The sequence below is a fragment of the Hemitrygon akajei genome, chromosome 2 (assembly GCF_048418815.1).
Source record: "Hemitrygon akajei chromosome 2, sHemAka1.3, whole genome shotgun sequence".
Classification (NCBI taxonomy): Eukaryota; Metazoa; Chordata; class Chondrichthyes; order Myliobatiformes; family Dasyatidae; genus Hemitrygon; species Hemitrygon akajei.
The window spans coordinates 147,971,767-147,993,675 of record NC_133125.1 but is presented as its reverse complement, the minus strand read 5'-3'; the positions used below and the strand labels follow the sequence as shown (position 1 = coordinate 147,993,675).

At 42.7% G+C, this 21,909-nt stretch overlaps 1 protein-coding gene across 1 annotated transcript in view; it reads right to left on the bottom strand.

Annotated features, from left to right (window-relative positions):
* The window catches only part of LOC140716737 (uncharacterized), a 251,627-nt gene that overhangs the window by 27,594 nt on the left and 202,124 nt on the right, over positions 1 to 21,909 (bottom strand). The window contains 7 exon segments of the mRNA XM_073029546.1: positions 4,133 to 4,240; positions 5,477 to 5,530; positions 7,768 to 7,821; positions 7,917 to 7,970; positions 10,328 to 10,381; positions 12,717 to 12,824; positions 14,008 to 14,061. Of these exon segments, the coding sequence (XP_072885647.1) occupies positions 4,133 to 4,240; positions 5,477 to 5,530; positions 7,768 to 7,821; positions 7,917 to 7,970; positions 10,328 to 10,381; positions 12,717 to 12,824; positions 14,008 to 14,061 (486 nt within the window).

The window sequence follows — 21,909 nt, the reverse complement described above, 5'->3', positions numbered from 1 at the left end:
AAGAAGCTATGAGGGAGAGAGGTGGAAAGTGTATGTGAGAAAGAGATAGAGAGAGGGTGAGAATGTGAGACGGAGGTGAATAAGAGATGCGGAGGAGACAACATTTGGATAAGGTCTGCTCTGAGCATTCTAAATTAGTGGGACAGGCCATAGTAACTATATTTAGTTATGTACTGTGTAAATGGGCTGTTTGGCACAACTCATCCGTGCTGACTAAGATGTCCAACTAGAGCTAGTTAATTTGCTTGTACTTGCCCGGTATCCTTCTCTCCAAGTAACTGGCCAAATATCCTACAGATATTGTAATTGTATCTGACTGTTCTACTTCTGGCAGGTTATTTCAAAAACCCACTGCCCTCTGTGAGAAAAGTTTGCTCCTAGGTCCCTTTTAAATTATCCTCTGTCATCTTAAACTTATGTTGTCTAGTTTTGGACTCCCATACCCTGGGAAAAAGACTGTGATCATGCATCTTTTGTATCCTGCTCATGATTTTATATATAATGTCATCCTTCAGACCCTTCTATACTCCAGCAAAAATGTCCCACCTTATGCAGTTCCTCCTTATAATGCAAACCCTCCAATCCCAGCAACATCTTCATAAATCCATTTTGAGCACTCTGCAGAGTGATCAGAACTGCACAGATGTTGCCTTATCCATTTCCTCTACACCCCATCTCCTGTAATCAATGCCCTGACCAATGAAGGTAAACATGCCAAACACGCTAGCTGGCCATACTGATCAATGGCCCCTGAAGAACACTTGGACTTAATCTGGGAGCAGACATTCTAAATAAGGACAAGGCTAGTTTTATGAGGTACCGAGATCACCATTATCGGAGCAGACAGAGGGAAGCCACTCAATGAGGACATACATATAAGCCATTGAAAGGGTGAAATCTAATTCTAGATGCTCATTGATATGATTCAAAGGCAGGGGAGAGTGGAAAAGATAGACGTTGACAGTTCAGTGCTGCCTATCCCCGGAGGCCTTTGGGCACTAAAGTCCACATCAATAAGGATAAAAGACTAGTGCCTGAAAGACTGCCTGAAAGACTAGTGGAAACCAAGACCATATAAAAAAAGTGAGAGTTTGGAGATCTTAGAAAAAAATGGCCAAGTGATGGGAATCAGATTAATCTGGAGTATTAGTTGGCCACAATGGAGACAATGGACCAAATGTCTTTGCTCAATTCTCATGAAACTTAATGAGGTACTTCTACAAGAGCATGTCCCAGTTAGTGAAACAGCCATATAAACACATCTGTGATGGACCTGGATCCCAGAGAGCTAGTGGACAATGGTGGGAAGAAACTCTACTCACAAAGTAAATACAAGGACCTTTGACATAATAGCAGCTTAAATACTGAAAATCTCAGAAACTAATTGAAGCTTTAAAAACTACTAAAAACCTAAAATTCACCATTTTTAATTTTTAAAGAATTGAAGGAAAAAGTCATTTCTAAAAATACAAATAATTAAAATTTAACACAATGCACCCTGAAACCAATGCAGACACAACCGGCAATTGTTCACTGCATGACCTGTGCAATGTCAACAAACAGAACATATTTGTACAAATGCTAGCGACCAGTTGATTGCAGCTTTGGGAATTCTCCATTCCTGCAAAAGTACTAAAGCTATGATCCTTAGCAGTGAGAATCAGCAAACATGTTTCTGCAAGATCTGAACCCAGTGTCCTGAACATGGGTCTTGACCTGAAACCTTGACTGTCCATTCCCGTCCATAAATGCTGCCTGATCCATTGAGTTCTTCCAGCACTTTGTGTGTTGTGCCATCAGCTTACAAGATTAATTGTAAGGTGATAACATTTGAAAGGCTGTGAAAAGGAAAAAGGTAGACTTCTGAAATTGTAGAAATTTACAGCGGAAGCAAGGACTCTTGACACACTGAGCAGAGAAAAGTCATCTCTCCCATTCAGCAATTTCTCCTCCCCAGCTTAATGAAGTACAACAGTGCCAGTCATATCCAAGAGCTTTCTAAACATCATAAGGATTCTGCCTTCCCCAGCATCTGGGCAGTGAGTTCCAACCTTGCCCCCTCTGGGTGAAGACCATAAGATATATAAGCAGAAGTAGGTCATTCGGCAAATCGAGTCTACTCCACTACTCAGTCATGGCTGATCCAATTCTTCCAGTCATCCAAATTCACCTGCCTTCTCCCCATACTCTTTGATGCCCTGGCTAATTAAGAATCTATCTATCTCTGCCTAAAATACACCCAATGACTTGGCCTCCACAGCCACTCGTGGCAACAAATTCTATAGATTTTTCACCTTCTGACTAAAGTAATTTCTCCACTTCTCTGTTCTAAATGGACTTCCTTCAATCCTGAAGTCATGCTCTCGTGTCATAGATTTCCCCGCAATGGGAAATAATTTCGCCATATCTAATCTGTTCAGGCATTTTAATATTCGCAATGTTTCTATGATATCTCCCCCTCATTCTCTTGAACTCCAGTGAATACAGCCCAAGAGCTGCCTGATGTTCCTCATACCATAACTCTTTCATTTCTGGAATCATTCTCATGAATCTTCTCTGACCTCTCTCCAATATCAGTATATCCTTTCTAAAAGGAGCCCAAAACTGCACACAATACCCCAAGTGTCATCTCACGAGTGACTTATAGAGCCTCAACATCACATCCCTGCTCTTATATTCTATACCTCTGGAAATGAATGCCAACATTGCATTTACCTTCTTCACCACCGACTCAACCTGGAGGTTAATCTTTAGGGTATCCTGCGCAAGGACTCCCAAGTCCCTGTGCATCTCTGCACTTTGAATTCTCACTCCATCTAAATAATAATCTACCCGTTTATTTCTTCCACCAAAGTGCATGTCTATACACTTTCCAATGCTGTATTTTATTTGCCACTTCTTTGCCCATTCCCCTAAACTATCTAAGCCTTTCAGCAGGCTCTCTGTTTCCTCAACACTACCCGCTCCTCCACCTATCTTTGTATCATCGGCAAAGTTAGCCACAAATCCATTAATCCCACAGTCCAAATCATTGACATACATCGTAAAAAGCAGCAGTCCCAACATGAACCCCTGTGGAACTCCATTGGTAACCGGCAGCCAGCCAGAATAGGATCCTTTTATTCCCATTCTCTGCTTCCTGCCGATCAACAAATGCTCCACCCTCGCTAGTAACTTCCCTGTAATTTCATGGGCTCTTATCTTGCTATGCAGCCTCCTGTGTGGCACCTTGTCATCGACTTACTGAAAATCCAAATGTACTACATCCATTAAAGTAATTGCACATCTCCTTTCCCGAATCCTTTGGATTATTTTAAATCCACACCTCTCCTTAAAGAGGAAGGTTGCTTTCTACTTCAGACCATCTGATTGGAAGATTTAATCAACTTCCAAGAATGATGGGCTAATTGGTGTGAATTACATATTTAAATGGGATCCATTGATTACTTTCCGACATATGCCACACAAGGATGTTTCAGAATGCAGTCAGGTTTGGAGTGGGAGATGGAATTCAAGGTATCCCTCTAATCTATGTTCACCAATCTATCCCACACAACAGCAGTGGAGTTATAGAGTGATGCATTACAGAATCAAGCCCTTCAGCCTGACTTGTCCATGCCAAACAAGTTGTTTACCTGAGCTAGCCCCATTTGTTTTAGTTTAACCAATGCCCTTCTATACCCTTTTATCCCTGTACCTGTCCAAGTGTTTTTTAAGCATTTTATTTAAACTCATCTCTGCCACTTCATCTGGCAGCTCATATCGTATACTCACCACCCTAGGTGTAATTAACATGCCCGTCAACAACTGTAATCATTCACCTTATCTATGATTTTAGAAACACATAAGGTCACCCTTCAGCATCCTGTGCTTTGGGTTAAAAAGTCCCTGCCTATCCAGTCTCTCCTTATAGTTCATGCTCTCCAGTCCTAATAATATCCTTGTAAATCCTCTTCAGCACCCCTTTCAACTTCAGAATTTCCGTTCCATAGCTGGGTGACCCGAACTGCACACAGTGCTCAAATGCAGTCTCAGCATTGACTTGCCTGGTCAGAATCTTTCAATTACCATGCAAAACCTTGTGTTGTTACCCCTGGTGAGTCATGTTCACACCTCTTCCTGTAGGACATACCTGAGCACCAGGAATACCACGGAGACCCTCAGGACCTTGCTTTCCTGCTGCACCCTGCGGGCCAACAGGTCCGGTCTTCCCATGAGGTCCTACTGCACCGGGTTCACCCTGAGATACGAAGAAAGAAAATGTCAACACAGGCAGGCACAGGGAGCTGCAGCCAGTCCTGATGCACAAACTGCAAAACCTCCTCTGCTGACTCCCTCCAGCTCAATTCATCCCTCGTACAGCATAACTCCATTACTCAGTGCAATGGGAATTTCCTGCCTTCATCCCACAGCCCTGCCACCAACTCCATGCCACCACAGGTGAGGGTCAGCTATATTAAATCCCAGGGCATGCTGCTTTGTTCTCGCCTGCTTCCAGAAAGGGCAGGAGCGAATGAATAATTGTTTCAGGATTGGGACCTGTATCACTTCTCTGCTCACGCCCATACCATGTCCCAGGAATGGTGCCCACCAAGGTGCTGCCTCAAGACAGCAACGTCTATCATCAAAGATCCCGCATCATGCACCCATGCCACTTTCTTGTAACTACCATTGTACAGGAGGTACAGAAGCCTGAGGTTCCACAGCACCATGTTCACATCTCTTCAACCATTTGTTTCTGAAATCGTTGCCCTAAAATGAAGTTTGTTTTTTGGTGTTCTATTGTGTTCTTTCTAGAATAATTTACGATGTTAACTTGAGTTTCTCATGTGAATGTTGTGACTCTAATGCTCTGTGCCTGTGATCCTCCAGCAAGCACATTTTTCATTGCACCTGTGCAAACATGTATTTGTGCATATGGCAATAAACTCTGCCTTTACAACACAGCTATTGTACTTGTGGGATCTCCTATTACCCAGCTCAGCAGAGGGGGAACTGGACAGAATGTTGACAGTCACCAGTAGCCGGTTGAGCAGTATCCATCTGATGGTCTCCACATTTACTGTGGGATTTCTCCTAGTGGATCGATCTTTTGGCTAAGAGCACAAACTGATAACCTGACACAAAGTAGACCCATTTTCAAATGGGTCTTTCCTCGGGAAGGCTGAAAAATGTAAATATCGGAGAATGATGCTTTTCACCAGGAAATTCAGGGATTGGGAAGATGTCAGACTGCAGTACGGGAAACTAGTCACTGATGATTGTCCCTCTGCTGGTACAGACTCCCGGGAAGTAGTTCCGGGACTGATTTTTGTCGCTTACATCTTAGAAACCCCTGGGCACCTCTTGATAATAGAGGGCTGAGGTTGGCTCCATGAAGCGACCCAGCAATGCAACTGTGTTCCTCTCTCTATATGAACTCACCCTCAATTCTCCCAGCAATGATAACAACAGCTGGATTTTCACCACCGCTTACCTTTTTGCCTTTCTCTCCCTCTCGACCCTCGGGACCACGAGCTCCGGCTGGACCCTGTGAGAAGAGGACAGAGAGAGCCAGATATTAACACTGGAGATGAAGCAACAGGGAGAGGCGGGACAACTCCCTATCCTGTCCTAGTGAAGACAGAGAAAGAATTCACCCATCCCTGCAGTCCCCTTTTTATGACAAGTTAAATTCCTGAGAACTATTCATTGTTGGGAATGAACATAAAGTGTGCGGGAGAGGACCACAGGAACAGCTGTGATGGGAGAGTGAGCAGACGCAAGAAGAGGAGCCACCATCTGGCCTCACTGAAACTGTGAGTGAGTGCATGAGTCTGCTTAGTGCCTCCAGCTCTACTTGGCTCTGCCCTGCCTCACAATTTTTGAGGCTACGGATGGGGTGAGAGAAGGGACAGGGAAATGCACAGGAAGATGCGTGCAGCTCCTGAAGAGGCTGGCAGATCCATCTCATCCTTCCAGCTGATTGTATGTCTACTGATGTATGTCCATAGCCTGGGGAGGACATGTAACTGTGCCATGGATGATCAAAGCAGCTCCCCACATTCTCAGTAATGGCAGCAACACAGATTCCAATCACACAGGCTGCTCCTGGTAACCCATTGCATTAAGAGAGCGTAACGGTTAGTACAACACTTACAGTATAGGCAACCTGTGTTCAATTCCCGCCGTTACCGCTAAGGAGTTTGTATATTCTCCCCGTGACCATACAGGTTTCCTTCAGGTTCTCCATTTCCCTCCCACAGTTCAAAGATGTACCAGTGGGTGGGTTAATTGTTCATTGTAAGTCATTTGTGATTACACTAGGATTAAATCGGGGGATTGCTAGGCAGCATGATTCTAAGGGCCTTCTGCACTGTACCTCAATAAATAAATATATTGAAACAAAAATAAATGCTAGTCTCAGTTTTTTTTGTGCAGACACCTTCTCACTTTTCACCTCTATCAGTGCAAAGGGCTGAGCCCCTCCCTCACAGCACTATAGGCTTGGGTTTGATCCTGACCTCTGCCACAGCTTGTGTGGAGTTTATACCTTCTGCTCGTGACTGAGCGGGTTTATTCCAGCAGCTCTGGTTTCCTCCCACATACCTAAATCAAGCAGGTTGTTAGATTAATTGGCTGATGAAGATTATCCCTCATGTCTAGATTCATGGTAGAATTCAGGGGGAGTTGATCGGAACATGGGGAGAATAAAAAATGGGCTTAATCGAAGATTAGGTGCTCAATGATCAGCTTGGATTTAGTGGCGCGAAGGGCCTGTTTCTGTGACTAACTTCAACCCAAGCTGGCTTAGTGGCTACTGTGATGCTATTGCAGATCAGGAGTTCAGAGTACAATCCTGACACTGTTCTGTAAGGAGTTTGAACTTTTTCCCAGTGGAATGTGTGGGTGTTCTCCAGTTTCCTCCCACAGAGCAAAGACATACCGGTTAATTGGTCATTATAAATTGTCCCATGATTAGGTTAGAGTTAATCTGATTTGTTGGGGGTTGCTAAGGTGGCATGGCTCAAAAGGCTGAAAAGTCCTACTCTGTGCTGTATTGCTAAATAAATAAATAAAAATAAATAAAACCCAAATAATACCATCTTCCAATTTCAGAGCTTGACTGTACCCTTCCACCCTCTCACTTCTTTATCTTACAGTGCAGCCCAGGAATTGCAAGGCGTGTAAGATTGTTCCAAGTTCAATGCAGGAACAGCTCCTGATCATGGTGGAGTTAGCCACCATGTAAGTCAGGGCTGGAGACCTTGTGCAACCCATCACTTTTACTGATACCTGACTGTACGGTCTGTGAATACTAGAGAATTGAAAAAAATTGTTAGAAACATTCAGTTGGTGAGGCAGTAACTGTGAGAAAGAAAGGTTCCTTTTCAGTCAAAGACCCTTAATCAGATGGATCTTTTTTCCTTATGAATTCAAGGTTCAAGATTGTTTAATGTTATTTCCAGTACACAAGTGCAATGAAGAACAAAATAATAGATACTGGCTGAGCTACAATTGCTTCAATAATTTTATCCCAAGTCACCCACCCCTTAGTGCCGGGATAAAGAACTCACTCAGTTCTCTCGCCATTTCAATAGCGTCTGGACCACAGATGTCAATGTTACCTCATTCCCAGTACCCTAAAGATACTTCGCACTTCAGATTGAGGCTGGTGTAGACCCAACTCCCAGCTACTGATCTCATATAGCTCCCTGCTCCCAGTTGTAGACCTTACACATCCCCAGTCTCCGTCTATGAGTGGAGATGATGTAAGTTCTAGCTTACCCTCTTCCCAGGAGGACCTGGTGGACCCACTTCTCCGGTTGGACCTGGAGACCCCTGTGTGGTGAGAGATGAGAGAGAGGTAGGTCAGTCTTTAAGCAAAGCAGCCATTGCCTAAGAAGGAACACAGCAAACTTCCTGTCATTACTTACCGGTTCCCCTTGTTCGCCAGTTTCTCCCCTTTCACCTTTAGCACCATCGTGACCCTAAGAAAAAGGGAATAAAAAGCACAGGTTTAAAAATGTATAAACTTGGTCAGTCCCACTGATCTTGAAAGGAACACCAGGTGACATGACCAATTGGATACCACTGAATTCCTGCCACCGCCCCGGTCTCATCTCTTACAAAGTGCCAGTAGCGTTATACAGCTTATCTTTTGATTTGTTGTAAATGCACCTTATATTAAATATTTTGGAATATATTTTATTACTACTTAATTTATTTGTAGCAATATTACTTTATATATCGTGTGAGAGTTACATTTACTGTGTCATGCACTTTGGTCTAGAGGAATGTAGTTCTGTTTGGCAGTATACATGTATACAGTTGAATGAAAATAAATTTTCACTTAAACTGTTGCCTCACAGCAGTTACAAGGTGATGGCATGGTCTTGTGCGTAGACCATTGGCCAGTTGCCAGCTCCAGAGACACAGGTTCAATCCTGACCTCAGATGGGGTCTGTGTTCTGTTTTCAGTCTCTCTATGATCATATGTTAAGCTGGGTAAGTTTTTTTACACAGAGGGTTGTGAGTGCCTGGAATGACTTGCCGGGGATGGTGGTGGAGGCTAAAACATTAGGGATATTTAAGAGCCTCTTGGACAGGCACATGGATGAAAGAAAAATGGAGGGTTACGGGGCAGTGTGGGTTTAGTACTTTTTTTAAGAATTATATGGGTCGGCACAACATGGAGGGCTGAAGGGCCTGTACTGTGCTGTAGTGTTCTATGGTTCTATGTATGATCCAATTTTTCTCTCATATCCCAAGCATGAAGCAGAACACTGTAACACGCTGGATGCATGACAGACTTCAGGTGCTGGAATCAGGAGCAATACACAATCTGCTGGAAAAATTCAGTGGGTCAGGCAGCGCCCCAGGAGAGAAATGGACAGTTGACATTTCAGCTCAAGCCACTTCATCTGTGAAGGATCTCAACCCAAAATGTTGATGGTCCATTTCCTTCCATAAATGCTGTCGAACCCCCATCACCTTGTATGCTGCTCAGTGAAATATAACATTCAGCGTATGTAAGTGGAAAAGAGACTGAAAAAGGAGTCAGTGGGCATATGAAAGGAATTACTGGGCAACAGGGCGGAGAGTAGGGAGGAATGCAACTAATGTGGATTTTTTGCCATGAACTAGTAGGGACCCAAGAGGCTCATTAGCTTCCTTTCTTGCCATATTAAAGTAATTAGGCTATTTTATTGGCAGAAAGAAAGCAGCAAGCGTGAAGTAAAGGCACAGATAAGAGAGGAGTTGGCCTGTTGGCTCTCAGAGTTTTGTGGAAGAGAGAGTTAGAACAGAGTGCTGTAAGAAATGGACAGGGGCAGCAATGTGAGGAAAAGAATAAAGTCTCAGAGCTCAGGCCTCCATGTCCAATAGCATTGACAAGCTGGTACTATGGCATGAGAATATGATAACTCGGAACACAATGGGTGAATGGGCTGCCCATCCACGAGGGGAGTACATCAGAACTCTGTCCATATAAAGATGGATTGTCCCATCTAGCCCACAAGTGGGAACACTTGCATCCAAAACCATCTGACTCTATGCCAGGAGCAAAGGGATCAATAACTTTTATCATGCTGGCATAGTTCAATGGTTAATCAGAAACTGATATAGGTAATAGAAGTTTATTATTGTCACTTGTATGGAGAGGTACTGTAAAACTTTTGTTTCCATGGCATTCAGACAGATCAACCTATACGTAAATACATTGAAGTGAATTAAAAGGAAAAAAAAACAAACAGAACACAGAATATGGTGTTACAGTTTCATGGAAAGTGCAAAGCAGGTAGACAATAAGATACAAGGGTCATGCTGAGGTTCTTTGAGATGTACATAGTTCATCTTTATCAGGAGGTCTTATCAAGGGTCTTATAACGAGGAGAGCACACAGGATAAAGAGGTTTTTGTGCAGGACATAGACGTGCATCTGAAAGACAGCAGTGGAGACTATGTAACTGTTCAGTAAATGTCATACACCTCCCTTAAAGAACACAAAAGGGATGATTAAGGCTAAGACAAACTCGGCAGATGACAGTACAATGAATTTTAATTCAGCTTGGCAAAGTATTTGCAAGATTCTGCATGATCACCAACTAACTGTTTACCCATTTCTTTATTGTGCCTGGTTCAAAAACCTGGAACATCCATCTCAATACTCTGCCACATTTCCTGTGGTATTCAGTCAGGCAATGTAACCTCTACACAGAGGGCTGAGGGGTGAGTGATCAATACTGACCTTCCTTGTGGCATTCAGAAGGAATAGAAAAGGAGGCAAGCAACATGCAGACCAATAAGAATAGTAGGAGGAAGGCTATTTAAGTTCTCTGATACTTACGCGTGGGCCAACTTCACCAGGAGGACCAGGATCTCCAGGGAAACCAACGGGGCCCTGTGGAGGGAGGGAAGAGTGGTAAATAGATCATTCAAGTTGCATCATGATGACCAATAGAACATGACAATGGCTCCACATATTTATAGCAGTGAGTGTAGACATACATGTTCAATGACAGCTCTGGATCGCCTTACTATACAAAATGGACCATTCATACTGACAGCCTGTCCCTCTCCTGTGGATATGGCCATGCCCTGGTGTCCTGGGAGAGGGGGCACAGTGCTCATCATCTCATTAGAAGCTTTCCAGGACTTGAGGGCACCGCAGAGATTGGGATGGATCTTGGGCACTATTACCAAATTTTAGGTCTAACCATATTGTGGATGCACCCCAGGACACTCAGGCAGGACTTATGCCAAATCTGCCTAAATATTTCCAACCTGAATGTGAGCCACCAGTACTTCAGATAGTTCACCAAGTGAAGCAAATGCATCAAATTAGACTGACCTAAATGGCATATTTTGTCACAGGTACCAAGGTACAGTGAAAAGCCTGAGTTGCATACTGTTCATATGCATCATCCATTACAGTAGCACATTGAGGTAGTACAAGGCAAACCAGCAACAGAATTCACAATGAAATATTACAGTTGCAGAAAAAGTGCAGTGTACGTAGAAAAAAGGGCACAAGGTCAAAGTGAGGTAGACTATGTAGACAAGAGTCTATTTTGCTGTACTAGAGAACCATTCAATAAATGGAGCAGGGCTGTAACTTGATGTAGTGAGAGAGAACTTGCATGTAGGTTGGACAGTAATCAGATCTGATGAAGTGGGACTAGCATATTTGTGACAATGTTCCAAATTCCCAATGGAATAACTATCTTGTCCATTGACAAAATGTGAGCTCAGTCAGTGATCAGTTACAATGGTGGTTTCTGTGATCAGTTACAACAGTGGTCTCGGCTAGTGATCATTTACAGCAGTGGCCTCAGTAGTCGGTTATATCAGGGGTCTCAGCCTTGATATAACAATTAGCTGCAGTGGTTTCAGTCGTGGTCTTGGTCAGTGGTAAGCTACAGCAGATGTCTCAAGTGGCAAGTTCCATCAAAGGTCTCCGATAATTTACATCATGGGTTTCAATGGACAGATACAGTAAAGATCTCAATGGTCAGTTGCGCCCAGAAGTGGTCTCAGTCAAGGGTCAGAATCTGAATCTGAGTCAGTAATACATTATAATAAAAAAACTATAAATTAGAAAAAGTAATGCTTTAAAAATTAAATTAAATAAGTAGCGCAAGAAGAGTGCAAAAAAAAGAAAAATACATATGGAGGTAGTGTACATGGGTTTACCATCCATTCAGAAATCTGATGGTGGAGGAGTGGAAGCTGCTTCTAAAACATTGAGTGTGTGTACCTCCTCCTTGATGGTAGCAATGAGAAGAGGGCTTTCCTTGGGTGACGCTAGTCCCTAATGATAAATGCCTCCTTTCTGCAGCATTGCCTTTTGAAGATATATCAGTTAGTTATATTGATGGTCTTAGTGGTCAGTTACATCAGTGGTCTCAGTGGTCAGTTATATCATTAGGCTCAGTGGTCAGTTATATCAGTGGTCTCAATGGTCACTTATATCAGTGGTCTCAGTGGTCAGTTATATCATTAGGCTCAGTGGTCAGTTATATCAGTGGTCTCAATGGTCAATTATACCAGTGGGCTCAGTTATAGTAGTGGTCTCTGCATTGGTCAGATTGGCCTCTTACACATAGCCAGGACTGAGACTCAACATGGCCTGCACCATCCCATCCAAAAACCAGAATGGGCAAACAACTAACTCAGACATGTCTTTGCACCACTACGCGATGCTTGGGGTGGGCAGGGTTCCCTTTTTAAAAGGACACCCTTCAGTTTCCACTCTTTATAGTAACAGCACATCAGTGACACAACCATAGAATTTCACAGGTCAGAAAAAGTCCCTTCAGTCGGATTTGTCCATGCTAATCAAGGTGCCCATCCTAGCTAATCCATTTGCCTGCATTTGGCCTGTATCCCTTTAATCCTTACCTATCCATGTACCTGCCCAAATGCATTTTTAGCACTGACACTTATCTACCTCTACCACCTGCTGTGGCAGCACATACCACATACCCACCACCCTCCACATGAAAAAGACAATGGACACATTCCAGCTACAGCTATTAGTTAAGTAAGCCTTGAATGAACTGCGGCACATAGCCATACGCAGGTTATGAACAGATTCCTTTTTCTTACAGACACCCAGAAGTCAGTATTTCCTTTAAGTCAGAAAATACTGGATGTAGTAACCAAACCTCCACAGTACTGTAATAAATGGTGTTGTTACAATGATATGAAGTCAGGCGGATTTGAGATCTACTTACAGGATTGCCTTTGGGCCCATCATCACCAGTGGGTCCTCTGGTACCTGGTGGCCCAGCAGCGCCTGGCTGTCCAGTCTCTCCTTGTTCCCCTCTTTCACCTTTAGGACCCTGTTTATTGATTTTAAAAACAGAAAACATATAAGAGTGAGCATATCCAGCAGATTGATATTCTCACTTCATGATCACAGTGTTTTCCTCATCACTGATTGCTGGGCTGCAAGCAAACTGGGCACTCAGCCAGCCACCTGCACATTCCAGAGATAGGGAGCAAGATTCCCAGTGGAATGAGCACTCATTGCAGTTGCTGAAGGGCAGGATTTCGTCATGAAAAGGCACTTCAAAATACTGCCCCACATAACATTACTGGGGAGTGTATAATGCCTGACTAAAGTTGGAGTGCTTTGGTTAAAGTGCCTGTGTTAGGGAGAACCACAGGTTTTGTAGAAAATTTGGGGAGAAATTCAAGAGCTTATGGCTTAAGGTAGTTGCCAATAGTGAAAGGGAGGCAGAAGGGAATGCCAGGGCAGGGTTAAAGCCGTTGCCTTGGATTGGAGACACAAGAGATTCTGCAGGTGCTGGAAATCTTGAGCACGACACACAAAATGCATCTGTGGAGGGAAATCAAGGGTTTTGGTCTGAAGCATCAACTGTTTCTTTTCTTTCATATATACTGCTTGACCAGCTGAGCTCCTCTAGCATTTTGTGTGTGTTGCCTTAGACTGGACGTGTGTTACTCAGGTCTAAGAGTAGAGGACTCATTCTCAGCTAAAACAAGTCACAACATCCAGTGCCTTCTATATAGTCAGAGGAGATCTGAACACCCTCGCCTCCTCTCAGTTCATCACATATTTGATTAACAAGCTGATCAGAGACGCCACAGCACAACAAACCTGCCTGATATTCTGACTGGGCTGAAGGATGCTGGATATTAGAGAGTTGGACAAAATGACCATGGAATATTCCAAATTTCTTCCCAGCCAATGATTTCCTTTTGCAACAATGTGATTTGCTTTAGCAATTTTGAGTGAGAAACAAGTAAAAGCCAAAACACTGGTACACTTCCCCTGTGATTTGTATTACTGCCACTATTGCCAGCTAAACAGGCACCATGTGATAGTGATAATAAATCTACTTCTGACCCTGATCCCTGTTCTCATTTCCTCAAACTGTCCATGTAGACATACATTCCCACACCAAATTGTTCATCAACTGACATCTATGCTTAATTTCTTGGTTCTATCTACGAGTCAATGGTGGATGCCTTCATGGACTTGCAGACACGTATACTCACCCTGCGGCCGGGAACACCCTGGATTCCTGGAGCACCAGATTCTCCAGATTCACCCTGGAAGAAAAGCAACATTTAATGTTGGGATGAGGAGGAAGATCATTACACTAGTCCAATCAAAGCTCCAAAAGATCACCTCAAAGTCACAACTCAACTTACCTCAAAGTCAAAGGAGCTCTTCCCCTTAACCCCATCCACAATCCCTGATGCCCCTAATCGAGACATCACCCTCAAAGTCCTGAGTTCCCAGCCCCAGCCCCAAGCTCAAAGCTTCACCAAAATTAATCCTCCATCAGAGACATAAAATACAGGAGTAAATGTTAAAATAATTGATTATACATTCTAGTTAAAAGTAACTCCTCTTTATTGTCTTTCTGTCCAGTTTGTTGATGACCAGATATCTCACACTGCAGTCCCTCTGGCTTACTGATCATACTACTCACTGCTGATCTTCAGATATAACACTCTGTCACTGAGAACATCTAAACCATGTTCACTCTGATCTCTGCTATATTTGCTTTAATGCATAGACAGGGAGAACTCAACCGAACGTCATCTAACCATTATCTCTTGTTCCTTTCTCTGTTTCTTACCTTGCCAACAGCCCATTTGGCCTAACTGGTTGAAGACATTTACAGCCCATCTTGACTCTCCCAAGACTCTAATACTTAATGCTTTAAATGCATAAAGAAAATTGCAGGAGGTGTCAACCCCGGATGTATAGACAAATTCTAGATCCCAGGTCTTTTAGAGATCAAGAAGACATCCAGGTACTTTGTTAATACACTGGAAATTATATTTCCACTACTCTATCTGACAATGGCTCCTAAAACCTTGCCACTCATGAAGAGGAAAATGATATTTCTCCAGTCCCCTTTAATCCTTCCTATTTATAAAGTTCAAAGCTCAAGTTAAATTTATTATTGAAGTACATACAACCCTGAGATGCTTTATCTTGGTTGCATACTCAGTAAATCCAAGAACCATAATAATCAATGAAAGACTATGCCCAGCAGGACCGACAAGTAACCAATATGCAAAGGACAACAATCTCTGCAAATACAAATTAAATAATTGAAATAATGATGATAAATATGTAAGCAATAAATATCGAGAACATGAGATGAGTCCTTGAAAGTGATGGGGGCATGTGAAGATAAGTGAAGCTGTCCCACTGATTCAAGAGCTTGATAACTGAGAGGTAATAACTGTGATGGTAATAACTAAACCTGATGGTGTGTGTCCTGAGTCTACCAAACCTTCAGGGCAGCAACAAAAATAGAGCATGGCCTGAGTGTTGTGGGTCCCTGATGATGGAAGTTGCTTTTCTGTGACAGTGACCATGTAGATTTGCTCAACAGTGGGGAGGACTTTACACATAATAGACTGGGCCGTATCCATTACATTTTGTAGGACTTTCCATTTAAGGGCATTGGTTTTCCTATACCAGGCCACGATGCAACCACTCAATATACTTTCCACTCCTCATCTACAGAAGTTTGTCTAAGTTTTAAGGCCATAAGATATCAGAGCAGAATTAGGCCATTTGATCCATCGTCTGCTCCACCATTTCATCATGGTTGATCCAATATTCCTCTCAGCCCCAATCTCCTACCTTCTCTCCATATCCCTTCATGCCTTAACCAATCAAGAACCTTTCAATCTCTGCCTTAAGTATACATAGCTTGGCCTCCACAGCTGCTTATGGCAAAGAATTACACAGATTCACCACTCTTGGCTAAAGAAATTCCTCCCTATTTCTGTTCTAAAAGGGCGTCCCTCCAATCTGAGGCCATGTCCACTGGTCTTAGACAGTCCCACCACAGGAAACATCCTCTTCACGTCTACTCTATCAAGGATCATCACCATTCAAAAGATTTCAATGAGGTCACCCCTCATTCTTCTGAATTCCAATGAATACAGGCCCAGGGCCATCCAACACTCTTCATATGACAAGCCATTCAATCTTGGAATCATTTTGCTGAACCTCCTTTGAACCCTCCCCAATTTTGGCACATCTTTTCTAAGCTAAAGGGCCTAAAACTGCTCACAATACTCTGTGAGGCCTCACCAGTGGTTTATAAAATATCAACATTATATTCTTGCTTTTATATTCTAATCCTCTTGAAATGAATGCTAACACTGCATTTGCCTCCTCACCAGGAACTCAACCTGCAAATTGAACTTTAGGGAATCTTGCACAAGGACTCCCAAGTTCATTTGTACCTCAGCTTTGTGTATTTTCTCTCCATTTAGAAAATAGTCAACCATTTCATTTCTTCTACCAAAGTGCATGATCATACACTTCCAGATGCTATATTCCATCTGCCATTGCCTTGCCCATTCTCCTAATCAGTCGAAATAATTCTGTAGCTTCTCCAATTCCACAAAACTACCTGCCCCCCCCACCTATCTTCATATCATATCATAATATTAGTAAGACAAAGGAGATAGCAATGGACTTTAGGAAGACTAAACCTGCATTACTCCCTATTACTATTGATGATGAGGATGTGGATGAGGTGAGGACCTATAAATACCTGGGGATGCACCTGGATGTCAGACTTACGTGGAGCACTAACATAGAGGGTGTGGTACAAGAAGGGCCAGAGTTGCCTCTACTTCCTGAGGAGACTGAGGTTCTTTGGAGTATGCAGGCTTCTCCTTCACTTGTTCTACCAGTCTGTTGTCACCAGTACAATCTTCTATGCAGTGGCATGCTGGGGCAATAGCATCAACATATGTGATGACAACAGTCTCAATAAACTGACTAGACAGACTGGCTCTGCATTGGGAGTCAACTGGACAGACTAGAGGCTGTTGTAGAACAAATGACCACATGGAAAATCCTGGCAATTCTGGACAATATTTCTCACCCTCTATATGCCATCTTGGCTGAATGGAGGAGCACATTTAGTGATAGATTAAGACAACTGTGCTGCTTCAAAGAGCGCTGTATGAGGTCATTCTTAGCCCCGGCCATTAGGCGCTATAATAAGTCAACCTATAGCCAGAGAAGTGATTGTTTCTGGAAACTTATTTTTTATTCTATTTCTCTTCTAATATTTATATCTGTGCACTTATATCTAATGCTACTGTGACACCGTAATTTCCTTTAGAATCAATAAAGTGTCTATCTATCTATGTACCGTCTGCAAACTTTTCAACAAAGTCATCAATCCCATCAACCAAATCATTAACATATAACGTAAAAAGAATTGGTTCCATCGCAGAGCCCTGTGGAACACCACTAGTCACCAACAGCCAACCAGAAAGTGTTCACTTTATTCCCACTCTTTGCCTCCTACCAATCAGCCACTGCTTTATCCATGCCAGAATCTTTCCTGTAATGCCATGGGCTCATAGTTTATTAAGCAGGCTCATGTGTGGCAACTTGTCAAAGGCCTTCTGAAAATCCAAGTATAGAACATCAGCAGATACTGCTTTGTCTGTCTTGGTTGGTACTTCTTCAAAGAATTCCAATAGATTTGTCAGGCAAAATATTTCCTCGAGGAAACCAGTTTACTTTATCAAGTTCTTGCAAGTACACTGAGAGCTCATCCTTAATAATTGACTCCCAACATCTCCCAACCACTGAGGTCAGACTAACTGGCCTATAGTTTCCTTTTTCTTCCCACTTCCTTCTTAAAGGCTGGAGTGACATTTGCATTTTCCAGTCTTCTGGAACCATTCCATAAACTGATGATTCTTGAAAGACCATTACTATTGCCTCCATGATCTCTTCAGCCACTTCTTTCAGAACTCTGGGGTGTACAGTATTTGGTCCAGGTGACTTATTCACCTTCAGACCTTTCAGTTTCCCAAAAACCTTCTCTCTAGTTATGGTAACTTCACACACTTCATGCTCCCTGACTCCTAGAACTTCCACCACACTATTAGTTTCTTCCACAGTGAAGACTGATGGAAAGTACTTATTCAATTACTTTATGACCCCATTACTACCTCTCCAGCATCATTTTCCAGTGGTCCAATATCCACTCTCACCAGTCTTTTACTCTTTATGTATCTGAAGACACTTTTGGTATCCTCTTTAATGTTCTTGGTTAGCTTTCTTTTGTATTCCATCTTTACTTTGTTAATTACATTTTAGTTACCTTTTGTTGGTTTTTAAAAGCTTCTATATTCCCACTAACTTTTGCTCTATTATATGCCCTCTCTATGTTTTTTATGGTGGCTTTGAATTCTCTTGTTAGCCATGGTTGTATCATCTTTCCTTTAGAATACTTCTTCCTCTTGGCAATGTATATATCCTGTGCCTTCTGAACAGCTTCCAGAAATGCTTCATGATGAAATATGAGGGCAAATTAGCCAATTAATATAAGGCAGGATACCAAAAGTTTTTTCAGTTATATAAAGAGTAAAAGGGAGGTAAGAATTGATATTGAACCACTGGAAAATGATGCTGGTGTGATAGTAATGTGGTCAAAGAAATGGCAGATGAACTTAATGGGTACTTTGCATCTGTCTTCACTGTGGAAGACACTAGCAGTGCACCAGAAGTTCGTAAGTGACAGGCAGCAGGATTGAGTGCTATTTCAAAGGAAAAAGTGTGAGGCAAACTCTAAGGTCTTAAGGTGGATAAGTCACCTGGACCAGATTGACTACATCCCAGAGTCCTGAGAGATGTTGCTGAAGAGAGAACAAATGCATTGGTCATGATTTTTCAAGAATCACTTGATTCTGGCATGGTCCCAGAGAACTGGAAGATTGCAAATGTCACTCCACTCTTTAAGAAGGAAGGCAACAGAAAGGAAATTATAGGGCAGTTAGCTTAACATCCTTGGTTGGGAAAGTGTTGGAACCTATTATTAAGGAGTAGGTTTTGGGGTACTTGGAGATTACTGATAAAATAAGTCAAAGTAAGCATGGCTTCTGTAAAGGGAAATCTTGCCTGAAAATTATTGAGGAAGTAATAAGCAGGGTGGACAAAGGAGAGGAAGTGAATGTCATTTACTTGGCTTTTCAGAAGGCATTTGATAAGGTGCCACACACGAGGTTGCATAACAAGATAAAATCCTTTGGCATTACAGGAAAGATACTGGCATGGATAGAGGAAAAGCTGACATGCAGGAGGCAGCAAGTGGGAATAGGGATTTTTCAGCTTGACTGCCAGTGACTAGCAGAGTATTCTTCAGGGGGTCACTATTGGGACCGCTACTTTTCACATTGTTTGTCAGTGATATGGATAATGGAATTGGTGGCTTTGTGGCAAAGTTTGCAGAAGATACAAAAATAGGTGGAGGGGTAGGAAGCAATGCAATTACAACTAGACAAATTGGAAGAATAGGCAAGAAAGTGGCACCTGGAATATAGTTTTGGGAAATGTATGATAATGCATTTTGGTAAAATGAACAATAGTGTGGACTATTATCTAAATGGGGAGAAGGTTCGTTGCATCTGAGGTGCAGAGGGACTTGGAAGTCCTCGTGCAAAACTCCCAGAAGGTTAATTTATGGGTTGAGTCTGTGGTAAAGAAGGTAAATACAATGTTAGCATTTAATTCAAGGAGAATAGAATATAAAAGCAGGGAGAATATGCTGAGTCTTTATGAGACACTGCTCAGGCCACATTTGACGTATTGTCAGCAGTTTTGGGCCCCATATCTTAGAAAGGATGTGTTGACATTGGAGAGAGTCCAAGGGAGGTTCACGAGGATGATTCCAGGAATGAAGGAGTTAACATATATTTGGCAACTTTGGGCCTGTACTTACTGGAATTTACAAGAATGCTGGGGGATCTTATTGAAACCTTCCAAATGTTAGAAGGAGTAGATAGTGTGGATGTGGATGGGGGTATCCAGAACTCAAAATTGAGGGGTGAAATTTTAGAACAGAGGTAAGGAGGAATTTTTTTTAGCCAGTGACTAGTGAATCTGTGGATTGTTCTGCCACAGATTGCGGTGGAGGTCAAGTCCATGGGTATATTTAAGGTGGAAGTTGATCATTTCCTGATATGATGAGAAGGCAGGTGTATGGGGTTGAGTGGGATCCAGGATTAGCGGTGATGGAGTGGCAGAATAGACTCAATGGGCTGAATGGCCTGATTCTGCTCCTATGTCTGATGGACTTATGATCTTATGATCTAACCCAATGTCACCTCTTTCCAATTGTTTTAGAGGTCATGCCGAATCTTCACAACCTCTAAGGAAGTAGAGGTGCTCCCATACTTTCTTCAAAATTGCACTTACATGCTAGGCCCTTGACTGCTTCAAAGGATTGATAACACCAAGGAAGTTAAAGTTGCTGACCCTCTCCACCTCTGATCCCTGGACGCCCACTGGCTCATGTACCTTCAGTTTCCTCCTTCAGCTCCCTGGTCTGTTGGCACTGTGAGAGGTTGTTGTGTTCCACTCAGAATGATTTTCAGTCTCCCTCCTATATAATTTGTCACCACCTTTGATTCAGCCAATGACAATGGTGTTGGCAGCAAACTCAAATATGGCATTGGAGCTGTACTGGACCTCAGTCATAAGTATGAAGCAAGTATAGCAGAGGACTAAGCACAGAGCCTTGTGATGCACCTGTGCTGATGGAGGTGGGGAGATGTTGTTGCCAATCTGAGCTGACCTGATTCTACAATGGAGGAAATCGAGAATCTAATTGTACCACAATGTATTGAGGTCAAGGTCTTGAAGATTATTGATTAGTTCTGAGGGGATGATGGTACTGAATGTCATCCTGCAGTCAATAAAGATGTATACATCTTTGCAGGCCAGATGTCCCAGCATTGAGTGAAGGACCAATGAAATGAGATCTGCTGTGGATCTGTTGTGCAGTTAGGCAAATTGGACTGGACTCAAATCACTTCTCAGGCAGGAGTTTATATGTTCTATCACCACCCTCTCAAAACATGTCATCACATTGGATGTATGTAAGTGCTACTGGACAGTAGTCATTGATGAAGGTTACCACTTTCTTCTTGGGCATCGGTATAATTGATGACTGCTTGAAGCAGCTGGGTACCTCAGACTGCAGAAGCAAGAGGCTAAAGGTGTCAGTAAACACTTCAGCCAATTGATCAGCATGGTACTCAGCTAGCAATCCCATCTAGGCTGGATATTTTTCATGGGTTCACCCTCCTGAAGGATGCTCTCACGTTGGCCTCAAGGACTGAATCACAGGGTCATTTGGGGCTGTGTGAGTTTGTGAAGGTTCCTCCATGTTTTCATAGTCAAAGCAAGCATAGAAGGCAGTGAACTCATCTGGAAATAAAGCCATGTTGGCACCTAGGTCGCTTGCTTTCATTTGTAAGTGGTAACTGTATTCAAGACTTGTCACAGCTGTTCAGCATCTTTCAGTAATTCACTACATCCACATCTTATTCCCCATAACTAGGGATAGATTTTGAATTGGACACTGCTCTAAGAAGATTAACCAGGGTGATCCTAAGTATGACAAGGATTGGTTGAGTATCTGCTGGATGTGTTGTCCAAAACTACTAATGATCTTACTGAAACATATGCAGTTCTGGAGGCCAAAACAGTCTACATTCAAGGAGAATAGATCATAGAACAGCACAGTTCTTCAGCTCACGATGTTGTGCCAATATTTTAGCCTACTTCATCATCAAACTGATCCCTCTCTCCTTCATAGGCAATAATCTTACAGTTTTCATTCATCCATGTGCCTAAAGTGGCATCTATGCACCTCTTAAATAAGCCTCTATCATTACCCCTGTCAATGCATTCGGGAAACTTTCTGCGTAAAAACCTCTATGACACCTCCCCTAAATTTCCCTCCACTGAGGTTAGAAGGATATCCTCTGTAATTAGCCATCATTGCTCTTGGAAAAAGAGACTGTCTAACGATTCATAATCTTATACACCTCTATAAAGTTGCCTCTCACCCTCCTCTGCTCCAAAGAGAAAAGCCTTAGCTCATTCAA